The sequence below is a fragment of the Pseudophryne corroboree genome, chromosome 2 (assembly GCF_028390025.1).
Source record: "Pseudophryne corroboree isolate aPseCor3 chromosome 2, aPseCor3.hap2, whole genome shotgun sequence".
Classification (NCBI taxonomy): Eukaryota; Metazoa; Chordata; class Amphibia; order Anura; family Myobatrachidae; genus Pseudophryne; species Pseudophryne corroboree.
Window position 1 is genome coordinate 602,385,497 of NC_086445.1, and position 22,411 is coordinate 602,407,907.

General features: G+C 46.5%; 1 protein-coding gene across 1 annotated transcript in view; it reads left to right on the plus strand.

The window, feature by feature from the left end:
• TENT5B (terminal nucleotidyltransferase 5B) overlaps positions 1 to 22,089 on the plus strand; it is a 35,596-nt gene extending 13,507 nt beyond the window's left edge. Inside the window, exon 2 of the mRNA XM_063954705.1 lies at positions 19,211 to 22,089. Within this exon, the coding sequence (XP_063810775.1) occupies positions 19,211 to 20,230 (1,020 nt within the window). The 3' untranslated portion in view covers positions 20,231 to 22,089. The remainder of the gene's footprint in view (positions 1 to 19,210) is intronic.
• Positions 22,090 to 22,411: the final 322 nt, after the last annotated feature.

Sequence of the window (22,411 nt, forward strand, 5' to 3'; positions counted from 1 at the left end):
CCCTGGCTCTCCCCTGCAGTCACTACACTACAGAAAGGGGTTAAAAAAGAGAGGGGGCACTAATTAGGCGCAGTATAAATAATACAGCAGCTATAAAGGGGAAAACAGTTATATAAGGTTATCCCTGTGTGTGTATATGTATATGTGTATATATATATGTGTGTGTGTGTGTGTGTGTGTGTGTGTGTGTGTGTGTGTATGTATGTATGTATGTATGTATATATATATATATATATATATATATATAATAGCGCTCTGGTGTGTGCTGGCAAACTCTCCCTCTGTCTCCCCAAAGGGCTAGTGGGGTCCTGTCCTCTATCAGAGCATTCCCTGTGTGTGTGCTGTGTCGGTACGTTTGTGTCGACATGTATGAGGAGAAAAATGATGTGGAGACGGAGCAGAGTGTCTGTAATAGTGATGTCACCCCCTAGGGGGTCGACACCTGAGTGGATGTACTGTTAAAAATTACGTGACAGTGTCAGCTCTGTATAAAAGACAGTGGTTGACATGAGACAGCCGGCTACTCAGCTTGTGCATGTCCAGACGTCTCATGGGCCGTCAGGGGCTCTAAAGCGCCCGTTACCTCAGATGGCAAATACAGACGCCGACACGGATACTGACTCCAGTGTCGACGGTGAAGAGACAAACCGTGTTTTCCAATAGGGCCACACGTTACATGATTGAGGCAAAGGAAAATGTTTACACATTTCTGATAATGAGTACCACCAAAAAGGGGTATTATGTTGGTGAGGAAAAACTACTTGTAGTTTTCCTGAATCTGAGAAATAAAATGAGGTGTGTGATGATGCGTGGGTTTCCCCCGATAACAATTGATAATTCTAAAAAGTTATTGGCAGTATACCTTTTCCCGCCAGAGGTTAGGGTGCGTTGGGAAACACCCCCTAGGGGGGATAAGGCGCTCACACGCTTGTAAGAACAAGGGCTCTACCCTCTCCTGAGATGGCCGCCCTTAAGGATCCTGCTGATAGAAAGCAGGAGGGTATCCTAAAATGTATTTACACACATACTGGTGTTATACTGCGACCAGCAATCGCCTCAGCCTGGATGTGCAGTGCTGGGTTGGCGTGGTCGGATTCCCTGACTGGAAATATTGATATCCTAGATATATTATTGCCTAGAGAGCAATTAAAAGATGCATTTCTATATATGCATGATGCACAGCGGAATATTTGCCGACTGGCATCAAGTATAAGTGCGTTGTCCAATTCTACCAGTAAAGTGGTCAGGTGATGCGGATTCCAAACGGCATTTGGAAGTATTGCCTTAAAAAAAAGGGGACATTTGGGGTCGGTCTTTCAGACCTGGTGGCCACGGCAACAGCTGGGATATCCACGTTTGTACCCCAGGTCGCCTCTCAAAATAAGACGCCGTATTATCAGGCGCAGTCCTGTTTGGCAAGCGGACAAAAGGGTTCCTCTTTTCTGCTCGTGACAGAGGGAGAGGAAAATGGCTGCAGTGATCAGCCAGTTCCCAGGAACAGAAACCCTTTTCCGCCTCTGCCAAGCCCTCAGTATGACGCTAGGGCTTTACAAGCTCAGGCACGGTGGGGGCCCGTTCTCAATGAATTTCAGTGCGCAGTGGGCTCACTCGCAAGTAGACCCCTGGATCCTTCAGGTAATATTTCAGGGGTACAAATTGGAATTCGAGACGTATTCCCCTCGCCGTTTCCAAAAGTCTTTACCGACATCTCCCGCTGACAGGGAGGCAGTTTTGGAAGCCATTCACAAGCTGTATTCCCAGCAGGTGATAATTAAGGTACCCCTCCTGCAACAGGGAACGGGGTATTATTCCACACTATTGTGGTACCGAAGCCAGACGGCTCGGTGAGACCGATTTTAAAATCTAAAATCTTTGAACACTTACATACAGAGGTTCAAATTCAAGATTGAGTCACTCAGAGCAGTGATTGCGAACCTGGAAGAAGGGGACTACATGATGTCTCGGGACATCAAGGATGCTTACCTTCATGTCAAAATTTACCCTTCTCACCAAGGGTATCTCAGGTTATGATACAGAACTGTCACTATCAGTTCAGACGCTGCCATAGGGATGGTCCACGGCACCCCGGGTCTTTACTGAAGTAATGACCGAAATGATGATATTCCTTCGAAGGAAGGGAATTTTAGTTATCCTTTACTTGGACGATTCCCTGATAAGGGTAAGATCCAGGGAACAGTTGGAGATCGGTGTAGCACTATCTCAGGTAGTGTTGCGGCAGCACGATTGGATTCTCAATATTCCAAAATCGCAGCTGGTTCCGACGACTTGTCTTCTGTTCCTAGGGATGATCCTGGACACAGTCCAGAAAGAAGGTGTTTCTCCCGGAGGAGAAAGCCAGGGAGTTATCCGAGCTAGTCAGGAACCTCCTAAAACCGAACCAAGTCTCAGTGCATCAATGCACAAGGGTTCTGGGTAAAAATGGTGGCTTCCTACGAAGCAATCCCATTGGGCAGATTCCACGCAAGACTTTCCAGTGGAACCTACTGGACAAATGGTCCGGGTCGCATCTTTAGATGCATCAGCGGATAACCCTGTCACCAAGGACAAGGGTATCCCTCCTGTGGTGGTTGCAGAGTGCTCATCTTCTAGAGGGCCGCAGATTCGGCATTCAGGACTGGGTCCTGGTGACCACGGATGCCAGCCTGCGAGGCTGGGGAGCAGTCACACAGGGAAGAAATATCCAGGGCTTATGGTCAAGCCTGGAGACATCACTTCACATAAATATCCTGAAGCTAAGGGCCATTTACAATGCTCTAAGCTTAGCAAGACCTCTGCTTCAAGGTCAGCCGGTGTTGATCCAGTCGGACAACATTACGGCAGTCACCCACGAAAACAGACAGGGTGCCACAAGAAGCAGGAGGGCAATGGCAGAAGCTGCAAGGATTCTTCGCTGGGCGAAAAACCATGTGATAGCACTGTCAGCAGTTTTCATTCCGGGAGTGGACAACTGGGAAGCAGATTTCCTCAGCATGACCTCCACCCGGGAGAGTGGGGACTTCACCCAGAAGTCTTCCACATGATTATAAACCGTTGGGAAAAACTCGACAGGTATTGCGCCAGGTCAAGGGACCCTCAGGCAATAGCTGTAGATGCTCTGGTAACACCGTGGGTGTACCAATCAGTGTATGGGTTCCCTCCTCTGCCTCTCATACCCAAGGTACTGAGATTGATAAGATGGAGAGGAGTAAGCACTATATTCGTGGCTCCGGATTAGCCAAGAAGGACTTGGTAACCGGAACTTCAAGAGATGCTCACGGAGGATCCGTGGCCTCTACCTCTAAGTAGGGACCTGCTCCAGCAAGGACCTTGTCTGTTCCAAGACTTACCGCGGCTGCGTTGACGGCATGGCGGTTGAACGCCGGATCCTGAAGGAAAAAGGCATTCCGGATGAAGTCATCCCTATCCTGATCAAAGCCAGGAAGGATGTAACTGCAAAACATTATCACCGCATTTGGCGAAAATATGTTGCGTGGTGCGAGGCCAGTAAGGCCCGACGGAGGAAATTCAACTGGATCGATTCCTACATTTCCTGCAAACAGGAGTATCTATGGGCCTGAAATTGGGGTCCATTAAGGTTCAAATTTTCGGCTCTGTCAATTTTTCTTCCAAAAAGAACAAGCTTCAGTCCCTGAAGTTCAGATGTTTGTTAAAGGGGTACTGCGTATACAGCCTCCTTTTGTGCCTTCAGTGGCACTTTGGGATCTCAAGGTAGTTTTTGGGTTCCAAAAGTCACATTGGTTTGACCCACTTAAATCTGTGGAGTTAAAATATCTCACAGGAAAAGTGGTCATGCTGTTGGCTCTGGCCTGGGCCAGGCGCGTGTCAGAATTGGCGGCTTTATCCTGAAAAAGCCCTTATCTGATTTTCCATTCGGACAGGGCGGAATTGAGGACTCGTCCTCCGTTTCTCCCTAAGGTGGTTTCAGCGTTCACCTGAACCAAACCTATTGTGGTGCCTGCGGCTACTAGGGACTTGGAGGACTCCAAGTTGCTAGACGTTGTCAGGACCCGGAAAATATATGTTTCCAGGACGGCTGGAGTCAGGAAATCTGACTCGCTGTTTATCCTGTATGCACCCAATAAGCTGGGTGCTCCTGCTTCTAAGCAGACTATTGCTCGTTGGATTTGTAGTACAATTCAGCTTGCACATACTGTGGCAGGCCTGCCACAGCCAAAAAACTGTTAATGCCCACTCCACAAGGAAGGTGGGCTCATCTTGGGCAGCTGCCCGAGGGGTCTCGGCTTTACAACTTTGCCGAGCAGCTACTTGGTCAGGAGCAAATACGTTTGTAAAATTCTACAAATTTGATACCCTGGCTGAGGAGGACCGGGAGTTCTCTCATTTGGTGCTGCAGAGTCATCCGCACTCTCCCGCCCGTTTGGGAGCTTTGGTATAATCCCCATGGTCCTTACGGAGTTCCCAGCATCCACTAGGACGTTAGAGAAAATAAGAATTTACTTACCGATAATTCTATTTCTCGTAGTCCGTAGTGGATGCTGGGCGCCCATCCCAAGTGCGGATTGTCTGCAATACTGGTACATAATTATTGTTACCAAAAAATTCGGGTTATTGCTGTAGTGAGCCATCTTTTCTAGAGGCTCCTCTATTATCATGCTGTTAACTGGGTTCAGATCACAAGTTGTACAGTGTGATTGGTGTGGCTGGTATGAGTCTTACCCGGGATTCAAAATCCTTCCTTATTGTGTACGCTCGTCCGGGCACAGTATCCTAACTGAGGCTTGGAGGAGGGTCATAGGGGGAGGAGCCAGTGCACTCCAGGTAGTCCTAAAGCTTTCTTTAGATGTGCCCAGACTCCTGCGGAGCCGCTATTCCCCATGGTCCTTACGGAGTTCCCAGCATCCACTACGGACTACGAGAAATAGAATTATCGGTAAGTAAATTCTTATTATTGCTCTAACTGCCCAAACACTAGCTGATTTTGAGCTCACAACTGTCTCCTACTGTAGAAAAAGTGGTAACCCCCCCTTCCTCTGTGAACATCGCCGGGCACGGGGAAAATCGCTCACTGAGCTATTTTCCTGCCAGTGATGTTCACAACGCTTGGAAAAACGCCCAGTGTGTTTGCACCTTAAGACTTGGAAAATTTACTCTTAATGTGTATATCACAAATACAGAAAGTTACACAGCTGGGTTCAGTAGCATACTTTGATTCCTGTTGCGTATTTCTTGTTCAGACTGTATTTGAACTGTTGTAGTAAGTATTTGTGTTTCTCAAGTAGGTTCAAGTTGCTTGTCTGGGGTATAATGCATTTTGGGGTTTTTGTGTGAAAAGTAAGCTTTCAAAGTTCTTCAGTTCCCAAGTTGTGTGTAAATGCTGAAGGCTGCTATTACAAATCCCCTTATCGGAATGCAGTCAATTTACCTACACTCAATCCCGACTGTCAAAATACTAACCATTGACAGACTGTCAAATACAGACTGTCAAAGTTGACATGATTTTTTTTTTTTTTTTTTCTATAATTGAAACCAACTTGTTCATACTTTACCAGCCCAGTGAGCCTAGATGGGTTATCTAATAGTGTGCCGAGCGCAGCAAGGCTTGCAAGGGGACACGGTACACTTATACGGTGTCCATGTCGATATACACCAAAAAATTAACTCATCGCTAGTTTGACCGGTTGACATTTTAAATGTCTGTTTTTGACCTCGTCAGGATTTTGATCATCGGTCAATTGTCAGGATGGGGTCGATGCAGTTCAGAGAAGTAAATGGCAACGGGAAGGAGCTCCCAGAGCTATGAAATTCAGTGCAATGTTAAGGCGGTGAATGTCCGTTCTTGCCGACTAAATGGGTTTTAGTTGCAAGAATGGAGATTCACCGACTAAAGTGACTCGCTGCGATGCTGCTTGTGTCACTGTAGGGCACAAAACAGCACTGCAGACATAGTTCTGTCAGATTTCTGGTGCAAGAAGAAATCTTCTAGTTGTGGATAGCATCATGTTAAACTGAATTGCTCTGGGAGCTCCTTCCCAGCACTATTCAATTTGCTCTGAATTGACCCCCATGTAGACAAGTGATTGGACCCCTTCCCTGCCCCCTCAGGCTGCAAAATGGTGTGCTCCTTCAGCAGAAGGTATAAAATAAGGCACTGGTTAGATCATTTGCTATAAGATTCATGGGATCTTGGTAGGTTGTGTAATATCATATCATATTTCCAGGGCAATGCTGGACTGGTATACATGAAATTTGGTAACCCAGATGGACTGGCCAGCTCAAAACGGGGGCGGATATAGACTTTTTTTGGGTTAAGAATGAACTCACTCCTCCCTCTACACAACTCCTCCCATGTCCTGTACTGCCCCTCCCATTTTCACTCTCCTGGTTTTATCTGTCCGCATTCTGGGCCTAATTCTGATGTGGTTGTAACGATTCCTGTTATCTTTTGCTGTTCACAGTTGCGATTATGTGCACTCCTGGGATGCTGGATGAATCTTCTGTGGTTCATCTTGGTTACTGTGGCCACTTTTCTTATGTCTGCCTAGATCATCATAGGGATGGGGAAAGCACAGTGGGTGACTGGGGTCCTGAGGTTTGGGGGACACCCTGGTGGATGGCTTGCGGAAGACACTGGCCTGTGGCTGCCCTTTGTCACATCCAGGGTGTGGACGTTGCAGGTTTTCAGGGTGACTAAGTTCTGGGACACAATCTCCAGGGCGGTCAGGTTGACCATGGCCAGGAAACTTGTTCTTGGAGGCCAGGCGCAGGGTGTCCGGGTGGAAGACCACATTGTAGACCACCTCCCTCACCCCCTCTGGACCCAGCTCCTCTCTGATCAGGCGCAGGGCAGGCTCCACTGCTGGCTGGCCTGCCCCTCCACGTCTGTGGTGGGTGCTTACGGACGCCTGCAGACATTCAGGAAGGACATGCCCGGGGTACAGGAACTGATGTCCATTCTCTCTCGCTCAATCTAGCTGATCTCCTGCTCGTAGCGGTGCCTGTTCCCTGGGTCAGAGGCCTCCACTGACTTCCTGGAAAGTGGCTCAGAAGCACTCCTGTCCGTGACCCCGGAGGAGCTGTTCCTCCAGCCGGGCCACCACCAGGATGCCCCTCCACTGATCTCCTAGATGACATGAGTGCATGGATGAGGTCTGAAAAGCATGGCTGTCGTTCGTCCAATTGGGAGCGGTGTGAGCAGGATTACTGCAGCAGTGAGGGGAGGAATGTACTGCTGAGGGCACGATGCACTGCAGCTGCATTGGGCTGACAGCGAGGACTAGCTGGAGCTGCAACATCTGCCCCCACCCCAAGCTAAATCCAGCCCTGGTTCAAAGTCCAGATCTTAACCCCATTGAGAATCTCTTGGACAAACTGGAACCTTAAGTGTCACTGTACTTGGGGTGGAATGGTGAAACATACTGCCTGCCGTTGTCCATGAACTTGTAGACCATTTGCCAAGAAGGGTGTCTGCGGTAATCACGGCCTAGTATAGAAATCCTACATTATTGCCTGCATCTGTAGATATATCCTATTTTGTGCTCATCACTGCACAATTCCTCAGACATTGGCTCCCTGTCCGTCCAACCTCTTAAATGCTTTCATATATTCTTCCATATTTGTACTGTCTGTACCATGCTGCCAATGGCTTGCTGTGCTGTCTGCCTAATCTGCTGATAAAGCAGACTGGCATGTTATTGGGCTTTGAGACTGCGCTGAGCAGGGTGTCTAGGTAGCAGAGAATATAATGGCTAGAATAAGCTGTACTCAAATGCACATCAGTGCAGGGCAGTTGGCCTATCTGATTACTGAAGGACACTAACACTGAACTATACATTTTGATGTAATTTTTGTTGAGCTACTTGTACAACAAAATCTAAGGTACAGCTGCCTGAAGAATATACTGGATCTCTGATTAATGTGCCCTGGCTAGGGTTGGGACCTAGCTGGTAATGCTACTTTAATGTCTGGGAATGTAAAATAAACCTCAATCTGTAATTAAATGTGCTATTTGCATTTCAAGAGCTGGTTAATATTGGCTCTTTATGATGGCAACAGAAAGGTAGTCACAATACTTAATATTAAAGGTGTTAGGGCCTCGGGTGTTTTGTGGCTAGGTGGACTGCAACACTTGGGTGTGAAGGGAGAATAAATCGCCTCACCATAGATGAATAGTAAGATGCTCAAAGCAGTGACTAACAATATCTCCTCACACCCTCTGAGCAAGTAACATGACACTAATATGGCATTGGAGACCTTACGATGATCAAACAACAATTAGTCTGCAGGTTTTCTTTATAAAATACAAAAATCTTATGGCATCTAGTGGCTGTCTGTAGCTAGGTTGCATCTAATGTCTCAAGTGTTGGGTGTGAATGATTACATCCAGTAAGTAACACAAATGGAATCTATGGAGAGATCTAGCACCCCACCATAACACTTGCATTTGTAATGGGGGAAGCAGTTAGCTTTCTGACCGATGGGATCCCCACAGTCAATATAAAGATGCAGGGATCCCAAGGGAGGATACAATGCCGACGCCTACATAACGCTGCTCAGGATCCCAGCATTCTGATCGTCCTCACAGCAGGATATGCTGGTGTCCTGGTGGGGGTTTTAGGGACAGGGGAGGTGAGGGTTAGGGAAGAGGTGATTGTTAGAGGGATTAATGGGGGTCTGTCAGGATTCTGATGGACGGGATGCCACTGTTGGTATACTGACAGCTTGCATCCCGTCCATCAGCAAATCATACTGAACCATATAATGGTACAGTAAAGCTGGCTACACACTGAGCAATATATCGGCCGTTCAATCCCTAGATCGTGAGCCCATTTGCAAGTATACCCAGTCTAGGAGCTCTCATTCAAACATCTAAACAATTTATGTACTGAAGCAGTGGGGTTTTTTTTTTATTTCTCTGACGTCCTAGTGGATGCTGGGAACTCCGTAAGGACCATGGGGAATAGCGGCTCCGCAGGAGACTGGGCACAAAAGAAAAGCTTTAGGACTACCTGGTGTGCACTGGCTCCTCCCCCTATGACCCTCCTCCAAGCCTCAGTTAGATTTTTGTGCCCGACCGAGCTGGGTGCAATCTAGGGGGCTCTCCTGAGCTTCTTAGGAAAAGTTAGTTTTAGGTTTTTTTATTTTCAGTGAGACCTGCTGGCAACAGGCTCACTGCATCGAGGGACTAAGGGGAGAAGAAGCGAACCTGCCTGCTTGCAGCCAGCTTGGGCTTCTTAGGCTACTGGACACCATTAGCTCCAGAGGGACCGAACACAGGCCCTGCCTCGGAGTCCGGTCCCAGAGCCGCGCCGCCGGCCCCCTTACAGAGCCAGAAGCAAGAAGTCCGGAAAATCGGCGGCAGAAGACATCAGTCTTCACCAAGGTAGCGCACAGCACTGCAGCTGTGCTCCATTGCTCCTCATGCACACCACACGCTCCGGTCACTGATGGGTGCAGGGCGCTGGGGGGGGGGGGGGGGGGGCGCCCTGAGCAGCAATATGAACACCTTGGCTGGCTAAAATACATCACATATAACCCCCAGGGCTATATGGATGTATATTAACCCCTGCCAGATTCCTGAAAAAAGCGGGAGAAAAGCCCGCCGAGAAGGGGGCGGAGCCGATCTCCTCAGCACACTGGCGCCATTTTCCCTCACAGCTCCGCTGGAAGGACGTCTCCCTGACTCTCCCCTGCAGTCCTGCACTACAGAAAAGGGTAAAACAAGAGGGGGGGGGCACTAATTAGGCACAGTATAACATAAACAGCAGCTATAAGGGGAAAAACACTCTGTATAGTGTTATCCCAACATATATATAGCGCTCTGGTGTGTGCTGGCATACTCTCCCTCTGTCTCCCCAAAGGGCTAGTGGGGTCCTGTCCTCTATCAGAGCATTCCCTGTGTGTGTGCTGTGTGTCGGTACGACTGTGTCGACATGTATGAGGAGGAAAATGATGTGGAGGCGGAGCAATTGCCTATAATGGAGATGTCACCCCCTAGGGAGTCGACACCTGAGTGGATGGGCTTATGGAAGGAATTACGTGAAAGTGTCAGCTCTTTACAAAAGACGGTTGATGACAGACAGCCGGCTACTCAGCTTGTGCCTGTCCAGGCGTCTCAAAGACCATCAGGGGCTCTAAAACGCCCGCTACCTCAGATGGCAGATACAGACGCCAACACGGATACTGACTCCAGTGTCGACGATGAAGAGACGAATGTGACTTCCAGTAGGGCCACACGTTACATGATTGAGGCAATGAAAAATGTTTTACACATTTCTGATAGTACAAGTACCACTAAAAAGGGTATTATGTTTGGTGAGAAAAAACTACCTGTAGTTTTTCCTGCATCTGAGGAATTAAATGAAGTGTGTGATGAAGCGTGGGTTTCTCCCGATAAAAAAACTGATAATTCCTAAAAGGTTATTGGCATCATACCCCTTCCCGCCAGAGGATAGGGCACGTTGGGAAACACCCCCTAGGGTGGATAAAGCGCTCACACGCTTGTCTAAACAGGTGGCACTACCGTCTCATGATACGGCCGCCCTTAAGGAACCTGCTGACAGAAAGCAGGAGAATATCCTAAAATGTATATACACTCACACGGGTGTTATACTGCGACCAGCAATCGCCTCAGCCTGGATGTGCAGTGCTGGGGTGGCTTGGTCGGATTCCCTGACTGAAAATATTGATACCCTGGATAGGGACAGTATATTACTGACTATAGAGCATTTAAAAGATGCATTTTTATATATGCGTGATGCACAGAGGGATATTTGCCGACTGGCATCAAGAGTAAGTGCGCTGTCCATATCTGCCAGAAGAGGGTTATGGACGCGGCAGTGGTCAGGTGATGCTGATTCCAAAAGGCATATGGAAGTATTGCCTTATAAAGGGGAGGAGTTATTTGGGGTAGGTCTATCGGACCTAGTGTCCACGGCAACTGCTGGGAAATCCACATTTTTACCCCAGGTAGCCTCTCAACATAAGAAGACGCCGTATTATCAGGCGCAGTCCTTTCGGCCCCATAAGGGCAAGCGGGCGAAAGGCTCCTCATTTCTGCCCCGTGGCAGAGGGAGAGGAAAAAGGCTGCAGCAAACAGCCAGTTCCCAGGAACAGAAGCCCTCTCCCGCTTCTGCCAAGTCCTCAGCATGACGCTGGGGCTCTACAAGCGGACTCAGGCACGGTGGGGGCCCGTCTCAAGAATTTCAGCGCGCAGTGGGCTCACTCACAAGTGGACCCCTGGATCCTTCAGGTGGTATCTCAGGGGTACAAATTGGAATTCGAGACGTCTCCCCCCCCCCCCCCGCCGTTTCCTAAAGTCTGCCTTACCGACGTCTCCCTCCGACAGGGAGGCGGTATTGGAAGCCATTCACAAGCTGTATTCTCAGCAGGTGATAATCAAGGTACCCCTCCTGCAACAGGGAAAGGGGTATTATTCCACGCTGTTTGTGGTACCGAAGCCGGATGGCTCGGTGAGACCTATTTAAATCTAAAATCTTTGAACACTTACATACAGAGGTTCAAATTCAAGATGGAGTCACTCAGAGCGGTGATCGCGAACCTGGAAGAAGGGGATTATTTGGTGTCTCTGGACATCAAGGATGCTTACCTCCATGTCCCAATTTACCCTTCTAACCAAGGGTACCTCAGGTTTGTGGTACAGAACTGCCACTATCGGTTTCAGACGCTGCCGTTTGGATTGTCCACGGCGCCCCGGGTCTTTACCAAAGTAATGGCCGAAATGATGATACTCCTTCGAAGGAAAGGAGTTTTAATTATCCCTTACTTGGACGATCTCCTGATAAGGGCAAGATCCGAGGAACAGTTGGTAGTCGGAGTATCACTATCTCAAGTAGTGCTGCGGCAGCACGGTTGGATTCTCAATATCCCAAAATCGCAGCTGATCCCGACGACACGTCTTCTATTCCTAGGGATGATCCTGGACACAGTCCAGAAAAAGGTGTTTCTCCCGGAAGAGAGAGCCAGAGAGTTATCCGAGCTAGTCAGAAACCTCCTAAAACCAGGCCAAGTATCAGTGCATCAATGCACAAGGGTCCTGGGAAAAATGGTGGCTTCCTACGAAGCAATCCCATTCGGCAGATTCCACGCAAGAACATTCCAGTGGGACCTGCTGGACAAATGGTCCGGATCGCATCTTCAGATGCATCGGCGGATAACCCTGTCCCCAAGGACAAGGGTGTCTCTCCTGTGGTGGTTGCAGAGTGCTCATCTTCTAGAGGGCCGCAGATTCGGCATTCAGGACTGGGTCCTGGTGACCACAGATGCCAGCCTGCGAGGCTGGGGAGCAGTCACACAGGGAATAAACTTCCAGGGCTTGTGGTCAAGCCTGGAGACATCACTTCACATAAATATCCTAGAGTTAAGAGCCATTTTCAATGCTCTGAGCCAAGCAAGACCTCTGCTTCAAGGTCAGCCGGTGCTGATCCAGTCGGACAACATCACGGCAGTCGCCCACGTAAACAGACAGGGCGGCACAAGAAGCAGGAGGGCAATGGCAGAAGCTGCAAGGATTCTTCGCTGGGCGGAAAATCATGTGATAGCACTGTCAGCAGTGTTCATTCCGGGAGTGGACAACTGGGAAGCAGACTTCCTCAGCAGGCACGACCTCCACCCGGGAGAGTGGGGACTTCACCCAGAAGTCTTCCACATGATTGTAAACCGTTGGGAAAAACCAAAGGTGGACATGATGGCGTCCCGCCTCAACAAAAAACTGGACAGGTAATGCGCCAGGTCAAGGGACCCTCAAGCAATAGCTGTGGACGCTCTGGTAACACCGTGGGTGTACCAGTCAGTGTATGTGTTCCCTCCTCTGCCTCTCATACCCAAGGTGCTGAGGAGTATACGGCGGGGAGGAGTAAGAACTATTCTCGTGGCTCCGGATTGGCCAAGAAGGACTTGGTACCCGGAACTTCAAGAAATGCTCAGAGGACCCGTGGCCTCTACCTCTGAGAAGGGACCTGCTCCAGCAGGGACTCTGTCTGTTCCAAGACTTACCGCGGCTGCGTTTGATGGCATAGCGGTTGAACGCCGGATCCTAAAGGAAAAAGGCATTCCAGACGAAGTCATCCCTACTTTGATAAAAGCCAGAAAGGATGTAACCGCAAAGCATTATCACCGCATCTGGCGGAAATATGTTGCGTGGTGCGAGGCCAAAAAGGCCCTGACGGAGGAATTTCAACTGGGTCGATTCCTGCATTTCCTGCAAGCAGGAGTGTCTATGGGCCTAAAATTAGGATCCATTAAGGTCCAGATTTCGGCCCTGTCGATTTTCTTTCAGAGAGAACTGGCTTCAGTGCCTGAAGTCCAGACGTTTGTTAAGGGAGTGCTACATATACAGCCTCCTTTTGTGCCTCCAGTGGCACCCTGGGATCTGAATGTTTTGGGTTTCCTAAAATCACATTGGTTTGAACCACTCAACACTGTGGACTTAAAATATCTCACATGGAAAGTGGTCATGCTGTTGGCCCTGGCTTCAGCCAGGCGTGTGTCTGAATTGGCGGCTTTATCCTGTAAAAGCCCTTACCTGATTTTTCATACGGACAGGGCAGAATTGAGGACTCGTCCTCAATTTCTCCCAAAGGTGGTTTCAGCGTTTCATCTGAACCAGCCTATTGTGGTACCTGCGGCTACTAAGGACTTGGAGGACTCCAAGTTGCTGGACGTTGTCAGGGCCCTGAAAATGTTTCCAGGACAGCTGGAGTCAGAAAATCTGACTCGCTATTTATCCTGTACGCACCCAACAAGCTGGGTGCTCCTGCTTCTAAGCAGACTATTGCTCGCTGGATTTGTAGTACAATTCAGCTTGCGCATTCTGTGGCAGGCCTGCCACAGCCAAAATCTGTAAAAGCCCACTCCACAAGGAAGGTGGGCTCATCTTGGGCGGCTGCCCGAGGGTGTCTCGGCTTTACAACTTTGCCGAGCTGCTACTTGGTCAGGGTCAAATACTTTTGTGAAATTTTACAAATTTGACACTCTGGCTGAGGAGGACCTGGAGTTTTCTCGCTCGGTGCTGCAGAGTCATCCGCACTCTCCCGCCCGTTTGGGAGCTTTGGTATAATCCCCATGGTCCTTACGGAGTTCCCAGCATCCACTAGGACGTCAGAGAAAATAAGAATTTACTTACCGATAATTCTATTTCTCGTAGTCCGTAGTGGATGCTGGGCGCCCATCCCAAGTGCAGATTATCTGCAATACTTGTAAATAGTTATTGTTAACAAATCGGGTTATTGTTGTGAGCCATCTATCCAGAGGCTCCTCTGTTATCATGCTGTTAACTGGGTTCATATCACAAGTTGTATGGTGTGATTGGTGTGGCTGGTATGAGTCTTACCCGGGATTCAAAATCCTTCCTTATTGTGTACGCTCGTCCGGGCACAGTATCCTAACTGAGGCTTGGAGGAGGGTCATAGGGGGAGGAGCCAGTGCACACCAGGTAGTCCTAAAGCTTTTCTTTTGTGCCCAGTCTCCTGCGGAGCCGCTATTCCCCATGGTCCTTACGGAGTTCCCAGCATCCACTACGGACTACGAGAAATAGAATTATCGGTAAGTAAATTCTTATTATCCTCCTCCCCCCCCCCCCCCCCCCTCAAATTTTTTTGTCTGCATCAGAGTAGTTACAAAAATCTCATGACTATCACTTCTGTTAGTGATGATCAAGCTTGCTGTAGTCTCTGTTCTAACTGTTTTGTCCCACACTGGATTGCTTCAGTTTGGCACACTACATGTAACCAACAATTTTGTAAAGTCATTATTTTTTATTTTTTTATTTCATAGATGACCAGACTCTTCCATAGATATGTAGTAACGTGGGGAACATACTGTAAAACAGAGGCTCCCCACACTATTGCTTTGAATTTGGCACCCCCTTGTAAGCTTTTAATTCGGGAAGTTTGTACCAGCATTTAGGAGCCCTCATGGCTTACCACTGTAATCTTTCCAGTAGCTGCATGAGCACAGGGCCACACTGAATTCATATTAAATACCTTTCACGCTTAACACGATTTGATATCTGTCTGGATTAATGTTGGGGAGAACATCTTACATCTTCATACTAGTCTAAGGGGGGGCAGTTCATTTGTTTACCTGCCACTAGATGGTGCGTGACAGCGCAATTCATTTGTTGCTTTGTTCGTGTGCAAATCAACTAGCCGCCTCCTGAGATTACGAGCTGAAATGTGCAAATGTGACTTCTCACGCTGCGGACAGTATTTTAGTATGGTTTTGTGTGTTGGAAGCAATGGGTGCCTGATCAGAACAATAGCACTTCTGACGAGCACCCTAAAAATGATTTAATAGCAGAGAATCCACAAGTATATAGTGCTCAGTGCTCTCATATAGGTCAAATCTACAATTTATACTTAATGTCCAAATCAGGGTCAGATCAGTCCCACAGATGAGAGAATCCCTTCTTACAATCCTCTGCTCTTGTTCTCACAAAAATAGACTTCTATTTCCAGTAGTAGCTCATGATATGAAATAAAAAACAATACAGGATCATGGTGCAATATATCCCAAACTTTCTTCAGATGATATCATATGCAGATGTTAAGGATCCAATGCTTACCCCACTCACACTATATATGGTGTCTGTCCGCACCTACTACATGGTGGCTAGACAAGACTGGGGAAATGAGGATATCTAATCTCTACCTGAATGGTTTCTCTAACAGTACAGTTTGTCTTGGAGTGCACAACTGTAGTGGAACTTGGCTGTACAATCTACTTGGCTAGCACATGTTATGCAAGTCACTCTTAAGGGCCCTACACGCTTAGCGACCCGCCGCCGAGCCTGCAGACGGGCGACTTGGTGGTAGGTGACGGGGGCAGGGAAGTTTCTTCCCTTCCCCTGTCACCCAGCTCCATAGAGCTGCATGCTAATATGGACAAGATTGTCCATATTGGCATGCATGTTTAAACGAGCCGGCACCAGCGATGAACAAGTGCTGGGCCGCGCATTCATCGGTGGTGCCTACACACTGAAAGATGGGAACGAGGTACAGTTCATATCTTTCACTGGTATCGACCATTGTGTAGGGCCCATTACTTGCTCTATTGAACATTGGGGCAGATGTATTAAGCCTGGAGAAGGCATAAGGAAGTGCTAAACCAGTGATAAGTGCAAGGTGATAAACGCACCAGCCAATCAGCTCCTAACTGTTTTACATATTGGAGCTGATTGGCTGGTGCGTTTATCACCTTGCACTTATCACTGGTTTAGCACTTCCTTATGCCATCTCCAGGTTAATGCATCTGCCCCAGTATGAGCTGTCTGCCTTCTGTGGGTTGCATTGTAATGGAAAATTGTTATGCAGGCCTTACCTCAGGTAGGTAACTCCCTGATGTTGATCGGCACTCAAATGCATGTTAAGAGTGGACAGATATGGCAAGTTGACGGGGTTTCAGTTTGCTTCATAGGAAGTGCCGTTTAATCGGTGCCTGACAGATCAATGCAGTTGTTCCAGACACCTATTAATTATCGTGCTTGTCACACCCAAAATAGACCAGGTTGGCCAGGTTGTGTTTGAAAATACAAGCTAGACGTCTAGTGTGTCTGCAACAGTAGGGTAGCACTTTCTGCAGTCATGCCCTATTGGAAAACATTTGGTAGCTACTTCAGCTGAGGTGTGAGTGTTATAAAGCTGCTTCCTGGGGAAATGCTCTGACAGGCTTGCACATCTGATGAGAATGTTTTCTGGCGTGCAAGGAATTTAGGCTGCTCACCTCTGCAGGTGCCTTTTATCCTGCGTATATGCATGTCACCATGCAAACTGGCTATACCTGGTTGAGCAGTTTAGTTTTTTTTTTTTTTGTTTTGTTTTTTTGTAATAGCTGCAAGTATATAGAATGGGCGGTTATTACTGCCTTTATATAACAGGTCTGCCCTAATTGTAAAGAGTGTGCTGTAACATGTGCTGACTATTATAACACACCCATCTGCTCTTATAATACTGAACATGATGATCCATTCACTGTTCTTGCAACTCGAAGCTCCTTGAGTCCTGTTGGAGAGCGATTTATAAATAAAATTATTAACTCTTGAGCATCTTACAAAATTACCTGAGCATTTATTTACTAAATGATATCGCTGGTGTTGCAAAAACATGCAAAGCTCAAATTCTTAATGAAGGAACCATTCTAATATTGATATATGTGCCAAATGTACTAGTAATAGCTGATTTGCCCCTGATGCTTTGCAGTTTGATCTAACTGTTTTAGAATATCTTGCAGAGAAAAGGTACTTGAAAGCCATACCCACTTTCTGTTCCTCTACATCAGGGATGGGAAACCTTTGTCCCTCCAACTGTTGAACTACACATACCAGCATGCCTTGCAATAGTTTTAGCATGGCCAAATAGCAAAACTGTAGCAGGGCATGCTGGGATCTATAGTTCAACAACTGGAGGGCCAAAGGTTCCCCACCCCTGCTCTACAGCCATAACTGTCTGTGTGGCAGTGTAGTTTCTGAACATCAATCAACCAAGTGTTCACCTTTGATCGGTCATAGGTACAGAGGCACTGAAGTGCTGTTGCTTCCCACTTGGCAATGGGAGAAGTTGGGACCTGCCAAATCCCTGCTGTCATTGCCACATAGGACTTTGTTGATTTAGGTCCAATGTTTCTATCTAGACTGATGCAGTAACTGGTGGAGTTGTGTGTATAATCCATCATAACTCTAATCCAGGACACCTATGATGTACACAGGTTCTGTAGCTAGCTAAATTCAAGTCTGCATTTCAGCCATGAACTTGTGTACATCATAGGTGTCCTGGATTAAAGGGATATTATGGCAAGCCTCCATGTCTTAAATATGCAAATATACCTTGTGTTTAATATACACACACACACACACACACACACACACACACACACACACACACACACACACACACACACACACACTATATTATACTTATATAATTTTCCAACTAAACTAGAATTTGATAGGTCTAATTTTTATAGTACACATGGCTGTCTTGATACTTTGATTACAAATGTAGCTCCCATCCTGTATCAGGTCTGATGTGGCTATTGTAGTGTTGCATAACATGTATAAGGGAATGGGAGTGTTATGATGGATTAAAATGTTAAACACCTGCCAATTCAAAGCTTGGACTCCTGACAGATGCTGAGAGGTGAATTTGTCCCAGAGAAACATGTCACAGCATAGCAACCTGCTGAGTATGCAGAGCCTGAAACGTGTTTAGTCTGGAATCATAGAATACACCAATTAAAATGTACATTTAAAGTTCTAGGTTTGGTAGACTTATCCAGCTGTGTATGCTGAAAACTATGGAGGGTAAAAAAATAAAACTTCCATAAACGCCCTCTTATTCATGCTGCAGTTCCCTCCACTGCACTTTTTGTTACTGCACTGCATTCATCTCAGCCACGCACTTGGAATGGAATTCAGTGAGTCACAAAGGCGGATCCTGTGTATCCGACCTATTGGAGTTGGAAGTTGTGTTGATGGACAGGGATGTGATGTCGTATGGCTTTTCTAGTATCTCCAGCTACCCTGTTGCTGTAAACATGTTGCTGGAGCTTTGCCAGCTTTCCTACTCTACAGGACAAACCCAGTGCTGCAGATTACTTTAAACCTTTACCTCCAGCTTGATCTGTCCTATGCAATTAGTGTTCCTTAACATAACTATTGAGGTTTTTGTAGCAACATACGGTTTTCCGTGGCCTGTTTCACCACCATATTATATGATCTTGCAAAGCCTTCTTTCGTAAACCAGGCAATGGCATACACGCTAAAATTATCTGGTTCACCTGCCTGTTAGCTGCAGATTGCCCAGATAATTGTAAGTGTATGCGTGCAATTGATCAGAAAATACTGATCTGTTGGGTAGGCTGGATCAGCCAGCTTGTCCGTTCAATCCAGGATTTTCTAAGTTAAGTCTGCTGCTTTTGGGCAGTGCATGCACTGCTGTGGCTGACGGGGGAGAAAGAAGAGTGCAATACACTGAGATCTTGGTGTATGCACATGATATCTGCAGGGTGTCTGTCAAATGTCAGGTTTTTTTTAATCCAGCATGATCAATATTTTTGGTTGTTCATGCACATACGCTGTACAATGATTTGGGAGATCTGTTGCTATAGGGTGGATAGGCCAGATAATTGTAGTGTATGCCCAGTTTTAATCATAACTACTTTATGAGCAAGAATTGTAACTGTCGTTTTTTTTTTTTTTCCCCCTCTTCCCCTGCAGGTGGTCCGGGGCCGTCTAGAACAAAAAGGTATTGTCGTTCACAATGTGCGACTGAATGGTTCTGCTGCAAGTCATGTGCTGCATGAAGATAGTGGCTTGGGCTATAAAGATTTGGACCTCATATTTATGGTTGACTTGAAAGGGCCTGGAGCCTTTCAGGTAGTAAAGCATGCAGTTCTTGATTGCCTCCTGGACTTCCTGCCTGCAGGTGTCAATAAGGAGAAGATCACACCCATGACTTTAAGGGAAGCTTATGTTCAGAAATTGGTAAAGGTTTGTACTGAAAGTGACCGGTGGAGTCTAATATCCTTATCAAACAACAATGGAAAAAACATGGAATTGAAGTTTGTGGACACTCTAAGGCGTCAGTTTGAGTTTAGTGTAGACTCCTTCCAAATAATACTTGATTCTATGCTTATCCAGCGTTCAGAGGCTCAAATGTCTCAAAGCTACCACCCCACTGTGACTGGAGAAAGCATGTATGGGGACTTTGAGGAAGCCATGGACCACTTGCGTAATAGGATCATTGCCACCCGAAACCCTGAAGAGATCAGAGGAGGTGGTCTACTCAAATACTGCAACTTGCTTGTACGTGGCTTTACACCCAAGTCGGAGGTGGATATGAAAACCATGCAGAGGTACATGTGCTCCCGTTACTTCATAGATTTCCCTGACATACGGGAACAGTTGCGGAAGCTTAAGTGCTATCTGCAGGATCACTTTGTCGGGATGGAGGACAAGCGTTATGACTGCCTGATGACTCTTCACAATGTAGTAAATGAGAGTACAGTTTGCTTAATGGGACATGAACGTCGTCAGACGCTAACACTTATTGCTTCTTTAGCTATTCAGGTATTATCTGAGCAGAATCTTGTTTCAGCCATCCCAAACTATACCTGCTACTACCAGCCGGCCTCCTTCATGGGTGATGGGAACTACAGCAGTTACTACTTCACACCTATCCAGCCTCTTGTGTCCTGCAGTCACTCCTACCAGACCTGGCTTCCTTGCTGCAACTGACACCAAGATGACCTGCTTATCTCCAAACCTAAACAAGAAAACTGCATTTTAAATGTTCCTAAGAGCAGACACTTTTCTGCCACCTTGATCTTTTCTGGAGATCATGAAACGATTAGTATGGGGTGATCCTCCTTCAAGGCTTTCAATCAAATAAGCTGTTATTCTGCAAAAGGACTACCACTAATCGCAGCTTCCCTCTGTACTGATGTAGGTCAAAAACCAGTGTAAATATTGGGTGTTTGGACCAAAGAGGAGTTAAAACACTTAAGTGCCTATACTGCTTGAATGGTTTTAACTCCTAGATTCTATAAACCATTTCTTTAAGATCACCTAACCATTGTACTGGATATCCCAGCAGCTCACTTGTAATGACACACCAGTTCATTACTGATTTGCAGTCAATGGGTATTTGAGCCTTTTACATATAATTCTGTAGTATGTGCCATTTATGTGAAGTCTGCAGAAAAATGTTTTGTCAGTCTCTACTTCCATTCTGCGATTTTTGGTGCTATGGGCATATATCCTACCCAGATTTGGGCAAGTACTTGGAAAATAAACTAAAGTAGGGCCACATGATTGAACTCCACTTGGAAAAAAAATTATATCACCTTTATAGGCTGGCTGAAGTCCAGTAAATTCAGGCTTGGTTTTAGGAATAAAGGGAATGTTGGGCTGTACTATAAAACTACTAAGAATGAAACTAATGGCTGACAATTGAAATCTGAAAGTACCTGCCCTCTGAACAGAGTGGGTAATACATTGCTTTTAGAACTTCTCAGAGATGAAGTTAGTGCTGTTTTACATTTAGAAATGATCTGACAAGGTCACCATACACAATGAGCTGGAAAGATGCAGCAGTTTGTTGCTTTTAAAAGCAGTTGGCCATAGCTTAAAGTGAGTCGCAAACTTTAGCTTGAATTTGTTGGGGAAGGGGGGGGGGTAGCTTGCAATATCATAATATCTCAACTGATATTGTACAGTCTAAGTGGGGACTTTTTTTATTTTAATCTCACCACCTATAATCTAAAAGTACAGTTAATTACAACAGCCCCTGGAGACCACATATATGCATACATTTCACTTGAACATGCATGACACATGAGCATTTACTTCATTCCAGATTAATTTTCAGTAGCTAGGTACATACTATACAATTATTAGGTGGATTTGCCAATAACTGGGTGATCTGCCTGATCTAATGCAGTGTTTATGAATGATTGTTTTGGGTTTTGCCAATAAACCTGAGCAATCTTTCCTACAACCGCTTACCTACAACTATAGGGGCAGTAAAGACTTTTCAATCTGGGCATATGTCCAGGTGTTAAAAAAATAAATAAAAAATGTGTAGGTAAACCCAGTATATTTTATATCCCCCCCCCCCCCCCCCCCCCTTCTTAGCTGATCTAATGAGCATTTAAAAAAAAAAAAAATCAAAGTGTGTAGTACAGATGTCTGGACCTTCCTCTACTTGAATAAGCGGCCTGCTTGTTCGTCCGATCTGAAAAATCAGACCATGTGTACCTAGCTTTAAGCGTCCATTTCGTTTGTCCACTATTATTTAGGCCTTTGGGGGGGGATTTTTATTCTCAATTGAAGTGCTGGCATTGAGGCAAAGGTGTGTTCCCTGCCTTGTATAATCCATAACCACCCAGGTCATAATGTAACATGCTAGACTGCTGCAGAGATCTGGTAAGCTATGTCTGTGACTGCTCCCATCCCTCCGGAACCTTTCCAGGAATAACTGCCTGGAGAACAGTGAAATGTTCATAGCCGATGACACTGCTCCCCCAGAATGGACACTTTGGCATGATGGTGACACTCCTTCTAGAGCTGTGCAATTGCTTTAAGCAGGCCTTGGTTTTAGACTGCAGACACCACTTAAGTGCAAAACCATGTGTTTTTTGGGGGGGGGGTTTTCTTTGGGTGGGGGCATTGGAGGGGGTATACTCTCCTCAAATTGGTGAGAAATCCCATTTGTGTTTTAAGGACACTTAAACTTTTAATATTTAACTGATGCGGCTGAACACGCGCTTGGTTTTATGTTAACTTTTTGTTAATGTGCCTTTTTAATACTTTTTAGATATTTTGTATCGCTTTAAAGGCTGAAAACATCTAGGCTATGTTATGCAGGATCAGCTGAGCCAGTGGCAGTTTCAGGATAAAATGTAATCTAGCCTAACA